The sequence below is a fragment of the Oncorhynchus mykiss genome, chromosome 11 (genome assembly GCF_057628025.1).
Source record: "Oncorhynchus mykiss isolate SJ-2025 chromosome 11, ASM5762802v1, whole genome shotgun sequence".
NCBI classification, from domain to species: domain Eukaryota; kingdom Metazoa; phylum Chordata; class Actinopteri; order Salmoniformes; family Salmonidae; genus Oncorhynchus; species Oncorhynchus mykiss.
In genome coordinates, this window is record NC_143032.1 from 37,199,153 (window position 1) to 37,220,039 (window position 20,887).

Genomic DNA, 20,887 nt, shown 5'->3' on the forward strand with positions numbered 1-20,887 from the left:
ATCAGGCATTATTCCAAGCATGAGAGAGAGACAAAGAAACCATGGCCTGTGCCATGGCCCAGTTAGAGAGAAGGAGAGAGCGTATCTCACCACAGCAGGTCAGGAACATAAGAGTAAGAACAATGAATGTAAGATAAGACCCTTTTTAGAAGAATCCGAGTCATTTTGATTAAAAATCTGAGTTGTTGACCAAAAATATTACTGTAAAGTTAACCGGCAATCAGATATTAGAGGTACGTGATGTAATCACGACAGAACCTCTGCTTCTCAGAGGTGTGACATTGGGGGTTCAACACAGAGAATGTTGAATTCCTAAGACAACACAGGAAATTATTGCATACAGTTGATAAGAGTCAGTTCAGGGGCTGCATCAGCTTTAGGGAGCGATACCCTACATCTCTACTTTCCTGTACTGAACTATATTCTACTGTACTGTGGAGTACAATACAGTGCATTATAGACGTCTGTTTGGGCCACATTAGAATATAATTTGTCATTTGACATACCTTGATTAAACTATAATTTAATGAAAACATATAGATTATATTAACTCAGTCATGATTGGCTTGGTTAAGTTACCAATTTTAGATGTAGACAGTTCAGGAATACTTTATTTACCCCTTTTGATAAGACATTCCCATACTGTATTTATATGATATCCAATTGGTAGTTAGTCTTGTCCCATCGCTGCAACTCCCATGCGGGCCCGGGAGAGGTGAAGGTCGAGAGCTATACGTCCTCTGAAACACGACCCTGCCAAGCCACACTGCTCGCTTAACCTGGAAGCCAGCCGCACCAATGTGTCTGAGGAAACACTGTACAACTGGCGACCAAAGTCAGCATACATGCGCCCGTCCCGCCACAAGGAGTCACTAGAGGGCGATGGGACAAGGACATCCCGGGCCGGCCAAACCCTCCGCTAACCAGGACGACGCTGGGACAATTGTTCACCGCCTCATGGGTCTCCCGGTTGCGGCCAGCTCGAACACAGCCTGGGATCAAACCCGGATCTGTAGTGACGCCTCTCGCGATGCAGTGCCTTAGACCGCTGCGCCACTCCGCAGACCACTCACTGTATGTTTTAAGACAAGTTATCAAATATAAAAATACATTGAACATACCAACACAAGCTTCACATTAATAAAAATGTGTAGAGTATATTGCCACAGTAGATTCTCTCTAGTAAACGAGGAAATATGTCATTTCACTTGTACAGAATGGTTGTCAAATAGTTAAGTCTGTGCTTATCCAGCTCAAATATTAGATTTACCAAAGATAATACCCACCAGAGGTCTAAATAGTTTTAAGAAATGTTGGCAGCAACCAGGACTTAGAGTTAAAGGCAGTCAAAATTCAGTTTTTCCTGTGTTTAATATGATATTGTACAACAGCTGAATCTATTACGGTAAGGTACTTATTTGATATTGATATAAAAACTGCTGCATTGGGCCTTTAACACCGACATCCGCTTTAGGGAGCGGTAAAATGGTTGCCAATAGCGGTTGTAATTGAGATCAGCTGTGCGGGGGATCTTAGCGCATATTGATGGTTTAACGAGGGATCACCTTGTGTTAAGAGGGTGCTCAATGTTGGCTGCAATTGATTCAAGAAATGTAAAGCCAGAGGCTGTGGCATTGTTGTGGCTATTGGTGTTATTTGAGTACTACAAGCATAGAATATATTTTACAGATCCTATATAAGGCGTTTTCCTATTGCCATTTGTTCCTCATGTTATGCTGGTCGTAACATGGATGTTTCTGCGGCTGTTTTCCCACGTGGGCCTGGTTCCGTCCCAAATGGCACCACATTCCCTATATAGTGCACTACTTTTTTACCAGAGCACCATATGTTTGACTGCTCTGTGAGCTCTCTGACAGGCAGAGACATCTGCAGCCCCAGAGTGGAAACAGTGGTGACCCGTAGGTTACAGTAGTGCCACAAACTGCACCTAACGTCTCCCACAGCCCTATTTCATACAGTCACTCAACCAAATGACTAGCGCAAATAAGATGGAGTTAATAAACGGATTGCTGTTGATGATTAATAGTGTTTGGGTTTGTGTGCTTTATAAGCGATTTGTAGATGTGCATACAGTATGTTAGCTCCCAATACTCCCCAACTCGGTTTATCTTGATTTCACAACAGTGTTAGTGTCGATTAGAAAACCCACACCATTTCTCCCTAATGGAAAATGTCAAAGCACTAGCTTAAAACATGGGTGATGCAAGATCATCCCAGAGATCGTATTTGGCAGAACAGTATCACCTGTTACTGTGTTCTGTCTGTCATTGGGAGATTCTCTATAGGTTTTGCTAACTCCTCTGTCCTCTTCTCGCCTCTGTTTGAAGGAGAGGAGAGGAGCAGAAATGTGGCAACGTATGAAACTAGACTCTCCTTGTCCACTAGCACGTCGTCAGGCAAATTACTTTTACAGAGGAGGAATCCCAAAATGAGTGTGTAAAGTTGTAAAAAGAAATGTTGCAGACATTTTATAGATGAAACGATAAGTAGCGTATCGTTTTTAAATGTGTGCATGCTTTTCCCCTTGACAAAACTACAGATGATTCAAAGGGGGTATGGCAGATATCTAAACTCTTCCACAAAGGACTCCGGTAGGATACACATGACTATCCTCTACGAAAGGGGGATATCAAGGAGGGGGGACACTTTTTTTCCGGGTTTGCCTAACAAAGAATAGACACTGTCCTCAACCACTTATCGGTTTCCGAGTCGTGGAGGAGACGGGACGGAGGAGTCGAGGAGATGACGGTCTTTTGACTAAATGAGAATCTCCCTGAGTTCACGGCAGAACTGGGGAGGTGGTCAGTAATGTGGGGCTATTGTCACTCCATTTCCCACTCTGTGAGGTGCCACATTTCACAGCCACCAGGGAACCATACTGCAGAACCACTTCCTGACTGTTGAAAAAAGTTGGGCTGCGCCCCAAATAGCACCATTCACCCTATATAATGCACTACTTTTGACCAGGGCCAATAAGGTTAAAAGTAGTTAATTTATAGGGAACGGGAAGCCATTTGGGATGCAGCCTAGGAGGCTTTTAAACTCTCCTACCAAGGCCACTTTGATACTAAGTTGTAAAGGTGATTGTTTGCCATGAATAAGGGGTTATCACAGGAGTCAAGATAGGAATAGGCTTTTAGCCTCGCTCAAATAATGGTCATAAAATAACCAATGTGACACAGTTTCCCCTTGTGGAATCATCATTATACAATTTTATCCACACGTTAAATCAAAATTGGTCTTTAGGATTGGCATACAATGTCCTCTTTAAACGATGTACTTAGTGTTTTCCCTTTGTGGTTTTGTTGATTTTACCACTCTGCAATGGCATGTCAACGCTTTTAGGGAAAGTGCCGTATTAGGAAATGTTTCCCTCCCAAAAAAAGTAATGATTGACTTTCTAATCTCATGGAGCATTGATGTCATAACAAAATGGAGATAGAGCTACTTTTCTTTCTATTTACTTTTGTGCTTGTAGCACATTGAGTTCTAGGACTCTGGAACTCTCCTCTCATAGAGTACCACAGTATCAGTCATAATACCCATAAAACCTAGCGGTCAAACAAGGAAATTGTTCCAATTGTTTTTCCACCATACATTTTTCCCCCATAGGGAATTTTAGAAACACTTCAAATAAGGGCTGTGTTTCGTGTAAACGTACCCTGGTGTGACGTTTTAAAACTCGTGTACATTTCTCTAGGACAAGGTGACTTTTAGCAATATATTTGCCTGTATTTACCCCCCCAAAATGTTTATTTAATTTGCTGCTAATGTGGCTATCATAAAGAACTACCAATGCCATGATGATGTGGACGAGACTTCCGAACCAAGGTAATGTTAGCTAAATTTAGTAATGAATAAATTGGCTACGTTTCTTTAAATTGACAATTCTGTGAACTGCCTTGTGCAAGTTTTAAATTGACACAATACTTGATAGCAAAGGTGTCAGCTAGAGATGACGTGCTCTTAGGGTTTTCTCCTCTCATTGGGTAGCACTGGGTTCTCTCCTCTCATTGGGTCGCTCTTAGGGTTCTCTCTCAATGGGTAGCTCTTTGGATTCAGTTTTTTGACCCCATTTTGATTCCATCTCCAGCCAGGCAGTTCGCTACGGCATCAAACACAGCCTGGGACAACAGCTGTTGCCATGGGACAGACACACGGAGTGACTGACAGGCAGCCACAGGTGTTGCCACCCCCCCCCCCCCCCTTCAGTTTCACAGGGTTGCAGGCCGCTGCTAGATTGTTGGCCACTTGGACATTTGGTGTGTGTGTGTGCGTGCGCACGGTCACTGTTAGCCCTTTCTTCAGGTTGTGTTTTGAGTGATCTTGCAATCAGCAAGAATAAGAGATACATGAGTGAGTGTGAAAGTATTCATGTGTAATGATTCCTATGCGACTTGTTTTCATTCATTCAATGTTTTATTAATGGATTCACTGGAGTAAATTACACCTGGGTTAGGACATAAACCAGGGGTTCCCGGTCCTGGAAGGCATTGGTATGTGCATGATTTAGTTCCAGTCCTGGCTTAACACTCCTGATACAGACCAGTCATATGAGTGTACACTACATACCAAACCATGACGTCTGTGTATGGTTGGGCAATATGACCAAAATATCATATCACAATATTTTTCACATTCTAAATATGCTTTGAGTAGTTCATGACTCTAGGGTGGCACCACATTAAAAGTGATTTTAATGGGGCTTTCTCCATTCGGATGATTTTATACGGTTCAATCCAACTTGAAACAAAAACAAATTTCATCATTTCCTGCACTTTAGTTATAATTTCCACACTGTTCCAAGCAGAGCTGCATGATATGTGCAAAACGTCTAGGCATAGTTAATTGGTGAACTGATGAAATCAAAGAGTTAGATTAATCATTATTTTTCCATCGTTGGAATATAGCGGGGAGCACATTGAATACATTGTTGTTTACATGACAATGAATGAATAAGCCAGGGAGGAATTGACAGGGTAGGAACCAAAGTGTTGTTCAGTGTTTTCAGGGGAACGTAATAGATGTTATATTGCATGTTTTCTTACCTCATGTAGCTAGCTAACTAACATATTAATGCTTTGCCTATTCTTATCCGATTTAGAGGATACTGTTGCACAACCAACATGTTTATCTAGGACTACACCAGCACTGGTAACATGCAACATATTTTTTATAACTAACCCAAGATAGACCACAACCTGTTGTTTCCAATGGGAGAAAATTAATCATAGTTGGTAGAACAAGCAAGGAGGTGGGCAGAGCCAAGCGCGAGCTATCGAGGTCCTATTGGCACGTTCTAGCATGTATTTGCATATTTCTGTGACGTGTGCGTGTGCAATAATTAAATTCGTCCTTGCACTCTTTGTAAATAATACAATTGTTTTGAAACTTTGGCAAAGGGTAAAGTCTGCTAAACAAGTCCACTCTGTTCGTAACAAATGATTGTTTTGGGAACAGTACTGTATTGAGATCAAATGTTTAATTGATGAGAAAATTTGCAGAATGTCGGCCAAAATCCTAATCTTCTCCCACTGCCGGCAACTGGGCTTCCTCTCATCGCCAACCAGAAGCTTCAGATTTATACATCCTGTGAAACATCTAGTTTATTGTTCTATCTGTGACCAGGCTGTATTAGCTAGCTACATTTGCTCTGACTCTTAGCTGACTGACTAGCTAGCTTGCTAAATGTACTAACTAGCGATTAGCATGAGTGGCTAATAGAACTTGCTAAAGACAAACCAGCAGACAGTAGTTTTCACACAGTAAGATACACAAACGAATAGTGTATTTTATAGAACGCTTATAGAAAGCAGCATCGTTGTCACAGCCATCTTTCTGCGTCTATCTGACCATGCAGACTGCAGAGTGAACGGCAAGAAAGTGCTTGTGACTCCGTGGTCGAGCAGCTGCTCTCTCCTTGATTGACGGGGCAGGCTTGGTGTGGGACACGGCTTGCAGCAAGAGGAGGGGGAGAAAGACAGCTCAAGTAGCAAACAGAGTAAACTATTAAAAACGGACATTAAACTCGCTGGAGTTACGTATCACATTTAACAAACCAAACATTGAAATACCGTAATAGAAGGTAAAATAAAAACCCAAACCGGCCTGAGCATCAATACCGGTGTGTATATAGTAAAATACGGTATACCGCCCAGCCCTACTTCTGTGTATTTGAAATGTGCAGTAACTAATACCATGTCTCCTGTCATCTCTAGCGTCCTGGAATGCCATCTGGAGCTAGGATGCCCCACCAGGGTGCCCCCATGGGCCCCCCCGGCCCCCCGTACAGTGGGAGCCCTACGGTGCGGCCCGGCCTGCCCACCCCGGTCATGGAGCCCAGCCGCAAGAGACCTGCCCCCTCCCAGCAGAACCAGCAGCAGCAGAACGTACAGAACCGGGCCAGAAAGTGAGTCACACTGCCAGGATTCATCCAAGATCCAACTCTCACCTCTGCAACCTAGCCCTCTCTACTCCATGCCTGCCTCTGGTCATGTTTCTGTGTGTAATAACTGCAATTCACCATCTGCATCTATCTAGTGTTTCTCACTCCTGCATTGTGCTGTGAGTGCTCTCTCTCTTATCTGTGCTCCCCCTACTGCTTTCTTTAGTATTGCAACCTATCCACGACTCTGACACTGTTCACCCCTTATCTACACTTGGCGATTTAGGTTTAGCCACATTTATGACCTCTGTTTTGTGGTCTGTTAGCTATCATGGTCAGCATATTGTGGAAACCATCTACACTCCTCAGAATAAGAGCTAACCTGGGTTATGAGATATAAAATCTTTGCCAAAACTAATCAGTATCCCATGAACTGGCTTCTAAAAATACTTGACAGTCACAAAAACAGTTCCTCAGAACCACACCACCGGCCCTGAGTAATTCCTCAGGGAGGTGATAGAGCCAGGTGTAGTTATTAGAGAGTAGATCAATATTCTCCCTCTCTCCTTCTCTGTATCCACAGTGCAATTGATCCACTCACAATTAAGCAGCCTTGTCAAACAAGGGCCAGAAAAATTGTTGTCCTATGTCGGCCTTCCACCCCTACCCCCACGGCTCCCTCCCGTTGAGGGCCTGCCCGATCGATGTCCCAGGGTGACCCAGTAGGTGACACTTTCTCTGGCAAAGCATATGCTTGTCCTCTGGCAGCTGACAGCCCCCTCCCCAGCCAACAGCCCAGCACAAGCACAGCCACCTGTGTTTGCAGTGTCATTGAAACCGTATGGCTATTGGCTAGATGCACCTGAGCTCGTCCTGTCGAGCCAGCACTTTTCTACCCATACAAATCTGCCATGCTTCTAAAAATAGGGCATATTCAAATTTCAATTTACAAGGATGCTAGAAATAGTTTCATGTAATTGCAGTTGAGTCAAAGATCAGATTTAATTTGGTACTTTTTGCATTGTAGACAATAGGAAGGATGTTTTGGGCTGAGAATTACAGGACAGCCCTATAATCTGTGAAAACGCTTCAGGTGCAGCTATACCTTGCACATAGAAAACCCACAAAGACTATAGGCCTACATTGAAGCATTCAGATATGCCCAGTAAGCCCACGCACTACTTTTATCAATTCAACCTGGATCCTAGTAGGACTAGATGGGGTGTTTCCCTGTTCCACGGTGTGCTAGTCTGTGCCTTAGTCCCAGTGTGTTCATTACCAATGTGTCTGCTTGTTGTTAGTGTGCCATCTAAACACTGAAGTGAGTGAAGCATGATTCCACACTGTCCAATGAGAACCTTTCCCTGCTAGACAAGTGTCAAATGAGGCCCCCAGATCCACTGATCCCCAGGATCCACTATGTCCTCCTCTCTCACTTTGTGTGTGCATGCACACAGATGCACCCCACACTGATGCCTGTACATACTACCTCCACACTTGCACCGATACTAACGCACCCTCACCTACCCAGACGTACACACAACCACGAGTTTGTCCTTCAGTACAGACATCCTGCTTGCTGCCACTAGTGTGTTGTCCCACCAACCAACCTCTTTTAATCGGACAACCTTCAAATCACATCAACCCTTAGGAAGCCAGTGGGATTCCCTGGAGCCAATGAGATGCCAGCGAGGCAGATGGACATGAGAGATGCCCAATCAGATCCAACGCTCGGATCAAAGTAGGAGTTTATTCTGCTGCATGTCTGTTTTTTTGACACGTTTTTACTCGCCGCCCTGCCCTCTCCCCTGACCCCCAACCCCAGCACTTCCGAGTGTAGGCTCGGTCAACCCACCCCCAAATGTTACCCCAAACAAACCCCCATGTTTGTCTCCCCATGAGGAAAGCTTTATCAGGTGTTCATTGGGGTACCTCCGAATGTGGAGATGCATGCTGTAGACTGAAGCATGGCATGATGGGAACAAATTATGCTGCAAGTGTCTCTTTTAGGAATGTCAGCTATACCAAAGGATGCCCTAACACCTCTTTAATCAACTCTGTTTTTTTCTGTTTTGGTAAGATGCGATGTTTCATAATCTCTAGAGGGTTGTGATTCCCAGTTTGTGACACTCAGATCCCTTTGAAATGTAACCAGGCCAGCCCTCGATGTTGCTCCAATGCGTTTCAACATTTGGCCTGTTAACTTACACTAATTATTTTGCCCTGCCCTGTTAAAATACTTCTGTGTGAGTCTGAGGTCTCTGCTGGTGTGCCAATGTCTAATACAGTTTAACATTACTCACATATCCTCATACTATACAGTTGAAGTCGGAAGTTTACATACACTTAGGTTGAAGTCATTAACTTGTTTTTCAACCACTCCACAAATTTCTTGTTAACAAACTATAGTTTTGTCAAGTCAGTTAGGACATCTACTTTGTGCATGACACAAGTGATTTTTCCAACAATAGTTTACAGATTATTTCACTTATAATTCATAATCACAATTCCAGTGGGTCAGACGTTTACACACACTAAGTAATGTCATGGCGTCAGAAGCTTCTGATAGGCTAATTGACATCATTTGAGTCAATTGGAGGTGTACTTGTGGATGTATTTCAAGGCCTACCTTCTAACTCAGTGCCTCTTTGCTTGACATCATGGGAAAATCAAAAGAAATCAGCCAAGACCTCAGAAAAAAAATGGTAGATCTCCACAAGTCTGGTTCATCCTTGGGAGCAATTTCCAAATGCCTGAAGGTACCACGTTCATCTGTACAAACAATAGTACGTAATATAAACACTATGGGACAGCTCAGCCTTCATACCGCTCAGGAAGTAGACGCGTTCTGTCTCCTAAGAGATGAACGTACTTTGGTGTGAAAAGTGCAAATCAATCCCAGAACAACAGCAAAGACCTTGTGAAGATGCTGGAGGAAACGGGTACAACAGTATCTATATCCACAGTAAAACGAGTCCTATATCAACATAACCTGAAAGGCCGCTCAGCAAGGAAGAAGTCACTGCTCCAAAACCGCCATAAAAAAGCCAGACTATAGTTTGCAACTGCACATGGGGACAAAGATCGTACTTTTTGGAGAAATGTCCTCTGGGCTGATGGAACAAAAATAGAACTGTTTGGCCATAATGACCATTGTTATGTTTGGAGGAAAAAGGGGGATGGCAGTATCATGTTGTGGGGGTGCTTTGATGCAGGAGGGACTGGTGCACTTCACAAAATAGATGGCATCATGAGGTAGGAAAATCAGTCAGTCAGGAAGCTGAAGCTTAGTCACAAATGGGTCTTCCAAGTGGACAATGACCCCAAGCATACTTCCAAAGTTGTGGCAAAATGGCTTAAGGACAACAAAGTCAATGTATTGGAGTGGCCATCAAAGCCCTGACCTCAATCCCATAGAAAATATGTGGGCAGAACTGAAAAAGCATGTGCAAGTAAGGAGGCCTACAAACCTGACTCAGTTACACCAGCTCTGTTAGGAGGAATGGGCCAAAATTCACCCAACTTATTGTGGGAAGCTTGTGGAAGGCTACCCAAAACGTTTGACCCAAGTTAAACAATTTAAAGGCAATGCTACCAAATACTAATTGATGTATGTAAACTTCTGACCCACTGGGAATGTGATGAAAGAAATAAAAGCTGAAATAAATCACTCTACTATTATTCTGACATTTCACATTCTTAAAATAAAGTGGTGATCCTAACTGACCTTAGACAGGGGATTTTTACTAGAATTAAATGGCGGGAATTGTGAAAAACTGAGTTTAAATGTATTTGGATAAGGTGTATATATAAACTTCCGACTTCAACTGTATCTGTCCCAAGCATACACGTCTGTCTCCGTCCTATAGTTCACTTAACACAGGGCTTCCAAAATGACATCCCTTGGACCCCGACCAGACGTACTGAGGAAGCTTGAGAGAGCACAAACCTATGACACTATTTCAAACTTGTTCTCTCAAATCAGTATCTGGGCCCAATATTAACAATGCACCACTTTTCCGGCGATTCATAACAAAAATATATATATATATATATATATGTGTAAGCCAAGCGTCGCTGAGGAGGCACAGACTGCAGCTGCAGAACCGAACTAGAAAGGTTTGGCATCTTAACCATACCAGCACACCTCATTTGCATTAGCTGGGACCAATGGTAAGTAATCCATCAGGTGTTGTAACACAAATTATTTCCAAGACAATAAATTCAAATATTTATTATATTTTCAATATTTTTTCATACCCAAAGAATGCCAAGTATGCTACCGAAAGGTGTTTTTTTTCCACATGAGATTTCACGGGTAATGCCCTGAACATGTCCGTTATGGTACACATACAGTGCATTTAACATAGTGTTTTCAACTGAAATATTTGACACACTTTGAAATTGTGTGTGTTTATTTATACAGTAATTATAATTCAACATGTCCTCACCTAATGCTGAATTGAAATTATTTCACCTCTGTGGCCTATTTATTGCCTTACCCTCCCTACTCTTCTACATTTGCACACACTGTACATAGATTTTTCTATTGTGTTATTGACTGTACGTTTGTTTCTCCTATGTGTAACTCTGTGTTGTTTGTCGCACTGCTTTGCTTTATCTTGGCCAGGTCGCAGTTGTAAATGAGAACTTGTTCTCAACTGGCCGACCTGGTTAAATAAAGGTGAAATAACAAAAACAAACCTGGGATTTGAACTCACCATTCCAATCTTTCTGCTACTACACCATGTCCCTGTCAACAACTGTACAAAAAAAAAACTGAAAATGCTGAAATATAGTAAATGAAATCAATGATAACTGACTAGTCAGAATAACTGATCACTAAAATAGCGGTGCAGTTTGACAGTACTCCCATATCCTCAGACTATAACTATCCCAACTGTTGGATTATGTCACCAGATCACCACATTTCACAAGCAACACATGTGGAAATGTGAAAACGTGTGATAGTCCACATGTGCAATCATGTGATTGTCCACATCCTGTGGTTTTCCCGAAAGGGCAATGACATTCTTGGGATGGTGTCATGGTCCCCTGGAGATTTTTGTCTCGTTCAAATGTTGCCACGTGTGGTTTTATGGTATCACGTGTTTTTACATGTCACGTTAACTTCACATAAGATCACAAGGGTTATGGGCGACTGTACTTTTCTCCTCATCGGAAAGAAGAAAGTTGGATTCAGAAGCATTGTTATTGGGGGTCACATAACATATTTGGATCTGGAGATGGCCACAGTTGGTGTAGGAGCCAACATTCACTAACATACAAACAATATACAGCATTAATAAAGAGAAGGCTATACTGTACATTGGATGGTACAGCATGAGGTGTGTGTGTGTGTGTGTGTGTGTGTGCGTGCGTGCATGAGGTATTAGATGTGTCACTGGTCCCTGCTCTCCAGGTGGTATACCATAGTCCTGCCTCTGCTGGATCCCCCAAAACACACACATCCGCATTGCTTACACACACACACACACACACACACACACACAGCTGGGACACTGGGGTGCTGGATGTGGCCCAGCATTTTAGCAGATGGCCTGGGTGCTACGCTATCAGTCACCATAGTAACATCCTCTCTTTTTCCATTTTCTCTCTGTCTTTCTCTCCCTCTCTGTAGCGCCAAGAGAAGGAAAATGGCAGACAAGATTCTCCCACAGAGGGTGAGATTGCGTATATTTGTATTTTTCTCCCATTAACTCGAGTGTTTGCGTGTTGTTATCCATTCTCTGTTGAATAGAACATGTGTGAGTTTTTGATCTAGGGGCTTGGAGGGGCAGATGATTATGTGTTATTGCAAATGGAGCGTAAAGAGATGCTCGGGTGATCAGAGGCTTGGCGCAGGCTTGGCGGTGGGTACCGTTGTTGTAATGATTCCTCTTATTTTCAAATGGAATAATCAATAGACTGGTAGGAAACAGAGGCAGTATAAAACAACCTTTCGGGTTTAGAGGAGGCAATTGAGGAGGCACATCTTCTCCACAGGTGAGGGTGGGTCTAGTGTGTGGTCCGCGTCAGGGCTAAACAAACCCACGTCTAGCCATATCCTCTGCCTGCCTGCGCCACAACCTCCGCTATCCCCTTCATGCCCCGTCTCAGCCCCGTCTCAGCCCTGCGCAGCCCGGGCATTGATTTTGTAAAGGCTGCTGCTGGTGGCACTGGACTGGAGCCCCATACTGATCCCAGTCTCTCCTATGAGTGTCTCTGTAGTCTGTGGGTCTTATCGTAACACAAGCCAGACAGAGGATGGAGATGGCTGCATGGCTCAGGGACAGGGAATGTCCCGCACTGCATTCTGTCTGCACTACACCTCAACTTGGTGACAGACAGATGCAGGTAGAGAAGGAATGAGATGAGATGATCGAGGGAACAATGAAGGGAGAGACAGACAGATTAGAAGGATGGAGAGGGGTAATGCAGTGGGAGAATCTGGGAGTCTGTGCCCAGTTTGGTAAGTAGCCTTGGCAGAGTGCGGACTCCCATCTGGGGATGAGTATGGTAATGTGTCAAGGAGGGTAGGGGCAGGTTGGGTAGGGGTGGGGTTCGCGCTGATGCGCCCGCTGCATTTCAAATGCAGCCTTAGCACCACTAAAGGCTGGACTGGTGCACCAATTAGTGAGTGGTGTTGAGCAGTCACAGCTCCTGTGGGGCACCACTGCCCGCTCTGTCACCTTCATTAGGTGCGTCACTCCTGTAACAGAAGGACGAAAATGTTTTTTGTGGAAAATGGTGGCTTGAGAGAATACAGTCACCGTTGCAGTGCAGACATGCTTTGATGGCAGAATGCCTTACCTTTAATGAAGCTTAAAACGCAAAACTCAGTCAATACCACGACTTATTGTCACTATCTTTTTTCCCCAGTTCAATTTGACTGGATACTAGGATTCTTGTTCTTCTACAGCAATACACTGGCAGTGTTAAATATGATTGAGTATATTGCGTCCGAGACACTAAGAGTTGGTTGTTTGATTTCTCCTCTGATCAGATCCGTGAGCTGGTCCCCGAGTCACAGGCTTACATGGACCTGCTGGCCTTCGAACGTAAACTGGACCAGACCATCATGCGTAAACGGGTGGACATCCAGGAAGCCCTGAAGAGACCCATGAAGGTAACATGCATCATAGGCCTGAAGTATCTCACTACTATAATATACTTTACTGTACGAGCAGCAGCAGGTAGCCTAGCGGTTAAGAGCCAGTAACCCAAAGCCTAGCGGTTGGTCCAGTAACCCAAAGGTTTGAATCCTCAAGCTGACAAGGTGGAAGAATCTTCCGTTTTGCCCTTGAGCAAGGCAGTTAACCCCCCAACAACAACTGCTCCCTGGGCGCTGATGACGTTGATTTAAGGCAGTCTCCTGCACCTCTCTGGTTCAGAGGGGTGGGGTTAAATGCAGAAGACACATTTCGGTTGAAATCATTCAGTTGTGCAACTGACTATGTAGGTATTCCCTTTCCCTATACGAAAATACTATGCCCTTTGAACAACGGAACATGAAACATCTCTGTATTTTTCTTTGGTACCAAAGTGCCCAAGACTGATGTGTCCAGAAATGTCCACTGGTTCCAACAGTGTCTTTGTGTTTGTGTCGACAGCAAAAGCGTAAACTGAGGCTGTACATCTCCAACACCTTCAACCCTGCCAAGCCCGACGCTGACGACTCGGATGGCAGTATTGCATCATGGGAGCTGCGGGTTGAGGGGAAGCTACTGGATGATGTGAGTATTCCACTTCCTGTAGGACGATGGAATATCACTGGATCGAATCATTGTGATGTGGTTTGTTTGATTTTGTTTAGAAAAGTACAGTTTTTCCCCCTCTCATTGTGAAGTCTCCTCTATGTATGATAGTGACTATGCACGGTTTCTTTTGAGCTGTATCCCCACCACTGAATCAGTACATATTTTCTGGCAGGTTGACGTTTATTGTGATGAGTCTTGTCATGGAGGCTTTTGTTAAAAAAAATCATGAAAACAAGATTTTTGGTCTAAATTTAAGGTTAGGCATTAGGGTTAGCAGTGTGGTTAGGGTTAAGTTTAACACCAGATTTTATCACTTTGTGGCTTTGCCAGCTAGTGACCACTCTGGAGAACTGCCTCTAGAACAAGATTCATGACGAAAAATGCTAACCTGCTATTTTATGGGGGACTATATTTGAAATGTGGCAGCATGGTGGGTTAAATGTACTTTTCACCATGGTGAAATACCTTCAAAAAAAATCTGTGGCCTTGTCTCAATCATTCAACCAAGTATGAATATTGCTAGCTCTTTGATCCAGGAGCTGCTTTGTGGAGTGTTTGCCCCACACTCATGTATGGCAGTCTTGTATAGTTCTAACATATCTCCACAATTCCACAGTCGGCCCACTTCAGTCAGCAACAAGATTTGTTTGTTTTGTTAGGCCTTCTGAGGAATGATAAATGTTTCGCTAAACGTTTGCACAGATTATTTCTGCAACATGAAAAGCAAGATGACCATAGATTTCTTTCACAGAGTAAGATCGACTTCAAATGGTGGCTCAACTAATTCTCTCATCAGTTTTGAGTCAAGGCTGTCATTTCACAGTGGTTTGAACTATTTGAGGTTTCTGAGCCCACAAATATTTTCAGCCCACTTTTTAAGGAAGTGAACTCTGAGAATATCCTGTTTTCACATTGTATGTGGTCCCTTCTACGTCTTTGGTCATCCCCTTGCCCTAGGGCCTACAGTAAATTTAATGATATCACTGCTTTGTTGTCCTAGAAATGTTGCTATAGTCAATGACAACAGTATATCAAGTTATCTAAGGCAGGTGTTCAACAGTAGTGCATAGGGGTCTAGTTGGAATCACTCCCGGAGACAGATGTTCAGTAACCAGGAAACAAACCAGGGCCTAGCCCAAAGGCCAGCAGATGGCGCTATGGAGTTTCATCTTACCGTCCAAAGGGAATGCATGCAGCCGGCTATACACTTGTTTCCCCTGTGGACCGGTTTGTACATAAAACATTCTATATTCAGGCTACAAAGGAATCCATTTATTTCTTAGAAGACGGGGGGGAATATGCATACTTTCTTTATGAAACACCATGCTAGAGTGGACAATGTTACTTCCTGATGTTGCACCCGCGTTCAGCCAGGGTTAGTAAACAGACTGCTGCAGCTTGATTGGCTGAATGCAATAAGCAACATCCGGGACTAGCATTCTCAGGCATTAGCCACTCTAAAATAGTGGTGAGAAATCCTGTTTCATAAAGAAAGTATGCATATTTCAGACTACAACAAACTGCTTTGCAAAGTGGGGAAACCCTATCTACAATGTAAGTGTGTGTGTGTGTGTGAGTGAGAGTTTGTCCTGTGTTACACTCTTCAAATGTTCATATCAGCCCAAATGTTCCGTCCACGTTAAACTAACTAACCACCTCTCTTTATTTCATAGCCTGGGAAGCTGAAGAGGAAATTCTCCTCTTTCTTCAAGAGCCTGGTGATTGAGCTGGACAAAGACCTATACGGTCCTGACAACCACCTTGTAGAGGTGAGTTCATGTTCCCTGATGACCGCTGACCATATACCTGCACCCTCTGTCCTCTCTGTCTCACTCTCGTCTCCTTTACCCTGTCTGTGTTCCGCCCATAGAAATAGAATGAGAATGGAATATATTTTTTGGAATGTCAGTTGAGGACGCTTTGTGCTTTACTGTTTTGGGGACCCTCAAAATGGCTCCCAGTCCACTCATAATGGCGTAATTAACATGAATGAGGACATCCATTCTATTCATTCTAATTCTATGGTCTTCAGCCTCATCCAGATCTATTCAGCAGGTTTTGGGCAAACAAGGGGTTTACTATAGTGTTTAACCACTAAAGACTCTTGGCATCGTATCTTTAGTTACAATGCAGCTCACAATGTACACCCCTGTAGAAGATTAGGCCATAGGCTAGCTATGATTCTGAGAAAAAATATATACTACCCACTGTGCACACACTTGTTAAATCAACATTCTTTCAATGTAATTTGTCAACGTATTGTGATGTGGGATCAACATGGAAAATAGATTAGATTTGAAAAAAAGTAATCAACCAGTGCTGTTTTCGTCTCATTTCAACCTGCCTTGTAAACATTGAAATTAGGGTAAACTTCAACTTAACCTGACTTACAGGTTGTTACATCAATATAATCATCAGAACTATGTATATGTTGAAATTGCATAGAAAATTCCATGTTTGATTTTTATATTTGAATCGACAGATTTTATTTGACCTTGTTTCAATGTTGATAGTAAAATGTTTGAATCAACGTCATCGTTTCAACGTCATGCCATCAACCTAAATAAAGGGGTATATTGAAATAAAATGTGAAGCCACAGTCCAAGTTAAACAGGGACACCTACTGGTAAATGAGGGGTAATGCACTTCAGTGAGAACAAGTTTACCATCCAAATGCCTACCTCTATGTACCGTGCTTAGATTTGGAAACAAGCTGTGTATGTTTCAGCTGAACACATTTAGACATTGCTCAGCATCCATACTCATTTGTGTAGATGACCTAAATAACGTTGAAAGTAAATCCTCTAACTTTTCTTACCCAGGCTGTATGTGAATGTCAATTCAGAGTGAGGTTGGATTTATGAAGTTAACATTGACAGCTGATTTGCCCAACAAAGGACACCATGTTGGTACTATTTAAAAAACTTTTCTTTCATCTCAATTTGTGGTTTTAGGGGATTTTAACTTAGATCGGCTTCTTCCGGCCTCAGACCATTTTAAGAATATTTTTCTTGACTTTAACCTGACTCAACCGATTGCATAACCCACACGGGTTAATACAAAGTCCAGCAAACTTCTCACTGACTGACCGAATTCTAACAAATAATCCCCACAAGTATTTGTCGAGTGGTGTCTTTGCTAATGATCTCAGCGATCGCTCTCCTGTCATTGTATTCGAGAAACCACAAGGATTAACACAGATCCTTGTATAACTATGAAGAGACATTTTTCCCCCACAAGGTTTTCTTCATGATGTGTATTACCCTGACCTCTCCTCTATCTCAGCTGCATACCTGACCCTGAATTAGCTCTAGAATTGTTCTCATCTCTTTTTCTCTCTCTGGCAGACAAACATGCTCTCCCTTTAAACACCGTAGTGTGAAAAAATAGAACAAATCCTTGGTTCTCTATAGAACTTTCAGATCTAGTTATAATAAAAATAAAAAAAATTAAACAGGCCTGGGCCAAGGTTAGAAAAACTGGCTGTAGCTGTTTGGAAGCTTTTCAGGCAATTGAGAAATGGATACACTTCCACATTCAAGAATGCTAAATATAGCTACTTTCTATCTCAGACTCTGCTGGTGATCCGTCTACATTTTGGAAAACAGTTCATGCACTGAAGCACAGAAATTCCTCTTCTTCCATGCCTTAGCAAGTTGTCAGACTCTGGCATCATTATTGAGAAAAATGAAAAGTGATACTTTTAATCAGCATTTTATCTCAGCAGGCTTTTTATGTGAAAGAAATGTTGGTTTAATTGACCTGCCCCTCTCCAGCCTCTAATTGGCTTGATGGAAGTTCCGTCAACTTCTGTGAATCTTTGTTTCAACTTTCTTCAAGTGCAGTCTCAAAAACCATCAAGCGCTAAGATGAAACTGGCTCTCGTGAGGATCGCCACAGAAAAGGAAGACCCAGAGTTACTTCTGCTGAAGAGGATAAGTTCATTAGAGTTACCAGCCTCTGAAATTGCAGCCCAAATAAATGCTTCAGAGTTCAAGTAACAGACACATCTCAACATCAACTGTTCAAAGGAGACTGCGTGAATCAGGCCTTCATAGTACAATTGTTGCAAAGAAAACACTACTAAAGGACACCAATAAGAAGAAGAGACTTACTTGAGCCAAGAAACACAAGCAATGGACATTAGACCGGTGGAAATCTGTCCTTTGGTCTGATGAGTCCAAATTTTAGATTTTTGGTTCCAACCGGTGTCTTTGTGAAGCAGAGTAGGTGAACAGATAAACTCCATGTGTGGTTCCCACAGTGAAGCATGGAGGTGTGATGGTGTGGGGGTGCTTTGCTGGTGATACTGTCTGTGATTTATTTAGAATTCAAGGCACACTTAACCAGCATTGCTACCACAGCATTCTGCAGCGATACGCCATCCTATCTGGTTTGCGCTTTGTGGGACTATCATTTGTTTTTTAACAGGACAATGACCCAACACACCTCCAGGCTGTGTAAGGGCTACTTGACCAATGAGATTGATGGAGTTCTGCTCCTGGAGATGGAGTTCTGCTGATGGAGATCAGATGACCTGCCCTACACAATCCCCTGACCTTGACCCAATTGAGATGGTTTGGGATGAGTTGGACCGCAGATTGAAGGAAAAGCAGCCAACAACTGCTCAGCATATGTGGGAACTCCATCAAGACTGTTGGAAAAGCATTCTAGGTGAAGCTGATTGAGAGAATGCCAAGAGTGTGCAAAGCAGTCATCAAGGCAAAGGGTAGCTAAGAATCTCAAATATATCTTGATTTGTTTAACCCTTTTTTGGTTCCTACATGATTCCATTTGTTATTTAATAGTGTTGATGTCTTCACTTATTCTGGTGTGTGTGTGTACAGTTGAAGTCGGAAGTTTACATCCACTTAGGTTGGAGTCATTAAATCTCGTTTTTCAACCACTCCACAAATTTCTTGTTAACGAACTATAGTTTTGGCAAGTCGGTTCGGACATTTGTGCATGACACAACAAAAATTTTCCAACAATTGTTTACAGACAGATTAATTCACTGTATCACAATTCCAGTGGGTCAGAAGTTTACATACACTAAGTTCGCTGTGCCTTTAAACAGCTTGGAAAATTCCCCAAAATGATGTCATGGCTTTAGAAGCTTCTGATAGGCTAATTGACATAATTTGAGTCAATTGGAGGTGTACCTGTGGATGTATTTCAAGGCCTACCTTCAAACTCAGTGCCTCCTTGCTTGACATCATGGGAAAATCAAAAGAAATCAGCCAAGACCTTAGAATGTTTTTTTGTAGAGTTCCACAAGTCGGGTTCATCCTTGGGAGCAATTTCCAAACGCCTGAAAGTACCACGTACCACGCAAGAATAAACACCATGGGGCCACACAGCTGTCATACCGCTCAGGAAGGAGACACATTCTGTCTCATAGAGATGAATGTACTTTGTTGCAAGAAGTGCAAATCAATCCCAGAACAGCAAAGGACCTTGTGAAGATGCTGGAGGAAACATGTACAAAAGTATCTATATCCACAGTAAAATAAGTCCTATATCGACATAACCTGAAAGGTCGCTCAGCAAGGAAGAAGCCACTGCTCCAAAACCACCATAAAAAAGCCAGACTACGGTTTGGGGACAAAGATCGTACTTTTTGGAGAAATGTCCTCTGGTCTGATGAAACAAAAATAGAACTGTTTGGCCATAATGACCATCGTTATGTTTGGAGGAAAAAGGGGGATGCTTGCAAGCCAAAGAACACCATCCCAACCCTGAAGCACGGGGGTGGCAGCAGCATGTTGTGGGGGTGCTTTGATGCAGGAGGGACTGGTGCACTTCACAAAATAGATGGCATCATGAGAAAAGAAAATTATGTGGATATATTGAAGCAATATCAATACATCAGTCAGGAAGTTAAAGCTTGGTCACAAATGGGTCTTCCAAATTGACAATGACCCCAAGCATACTTCCAAAGTTGTGGAAAATGGCTTAAGGACAACAAAGTCTAGGTATTGGAGTGGCCATCACAAAGCCCTGACCTCAATCCTATAGAACATTTGTGGGCAGAACTGAAAAAGCATGTGTGAGTAAGGAGGCCTACAAACCTGCTCCAGCTCTGTCAGGAGGAATGGGCCAAAATTCACCCAACTTATTGTGGGAAGCTTGTGGAAGGCTACCCAAAACGTTTGACCCAAGTGAAACAATTTAAAGGCAATGCTACCAAATACTAATTGAGTGTATGTAAACTTCTGACCCACTGGGAATGTGATGAAAGAAATAAAAGCTGAAATAAATCACTCTACTATTATTCTGACATTTCACGTTCTTAAAATAAAGTGGTGATCCTAACTGACGTAAGACAGATTTTTTTTACTAGGATTTAAATGTCAGGAATTGTGAAACTGAGTTTGAAATGAGTTGAGAAAGTACTGGTTGATTTACTTTTTTTAGAATCCAATATATTTTTGACAATGCGTTAATAAATAACGTGGAAATGTTGATTCAACCAGTGTGTGCCCATTGGGTATTCTCATCTACTGTATTTTGCCTATTTTGGTATTGTTGGCTACTAGAAGATCTGACATCACTCTTATTGACTTAGCTGGTGGATGTTATCATCTGAGAACAGATGTTTTACTGAAAAGGCAGTAAAACACAGCCAGTCCTAAACAGCTTATTACGGAGTTTAGTATTCGGAGTTTAGTATTCAATGGGGTTTTAGATCTTGAGGAATCCACTTTACCGGAGAATTCAA

General features: G+C 42.7%; 1 protein-coding gene across 29 annotated transcripts in view; it reads left to right on the top strand.

Moving 5' to 3' along the window:
* LOC110535649 (SWI/SNF-related matrix-associated actin-dependent regulator of chromatin subfamily D member 3) overlaps window positions 1–20,887 on the top strand; it is a 93,163-nt gene that overhangs the window by 64,193 nt on the left and 8,083 nt on the right. For 15 of the 29 annotated variants that reach the window (XM_021620765.3, XM_090189990.1, XM_090189991.1 and 12 more), the window contains exons 2-7: window positions 6,240–6,430; window positions 8,058–8,147; window positions 12,048–12,090; window positions 13,413–13,535; window positions 14,020–14,142; window positions 15,840–15,935. In XM_021620765.3, the coding sequence (XP_021476440.1) occupies window positions 6,240–6,430; window positions 8,058–8,147; window positions 12,048–12,090; window positions 13,413–13,535; window positions 14,020–14,142; window positions 15,840–15,935 (666 nt within the window). The remainder of the gene's footprint in view (window positions 1–6,239; window positions 6,431–8,057; window positions 8,148–12,047; window positions 12,091–13,412; window positions 13,536–14,019; window positions 14,143–15,839; window positions 15,936–20,887) is intronic. The other 14 variants (XM_090190004.1, XM_021620770.3, XM_090190000.1 and 11 more) reach the window with 1 other exon arrangement.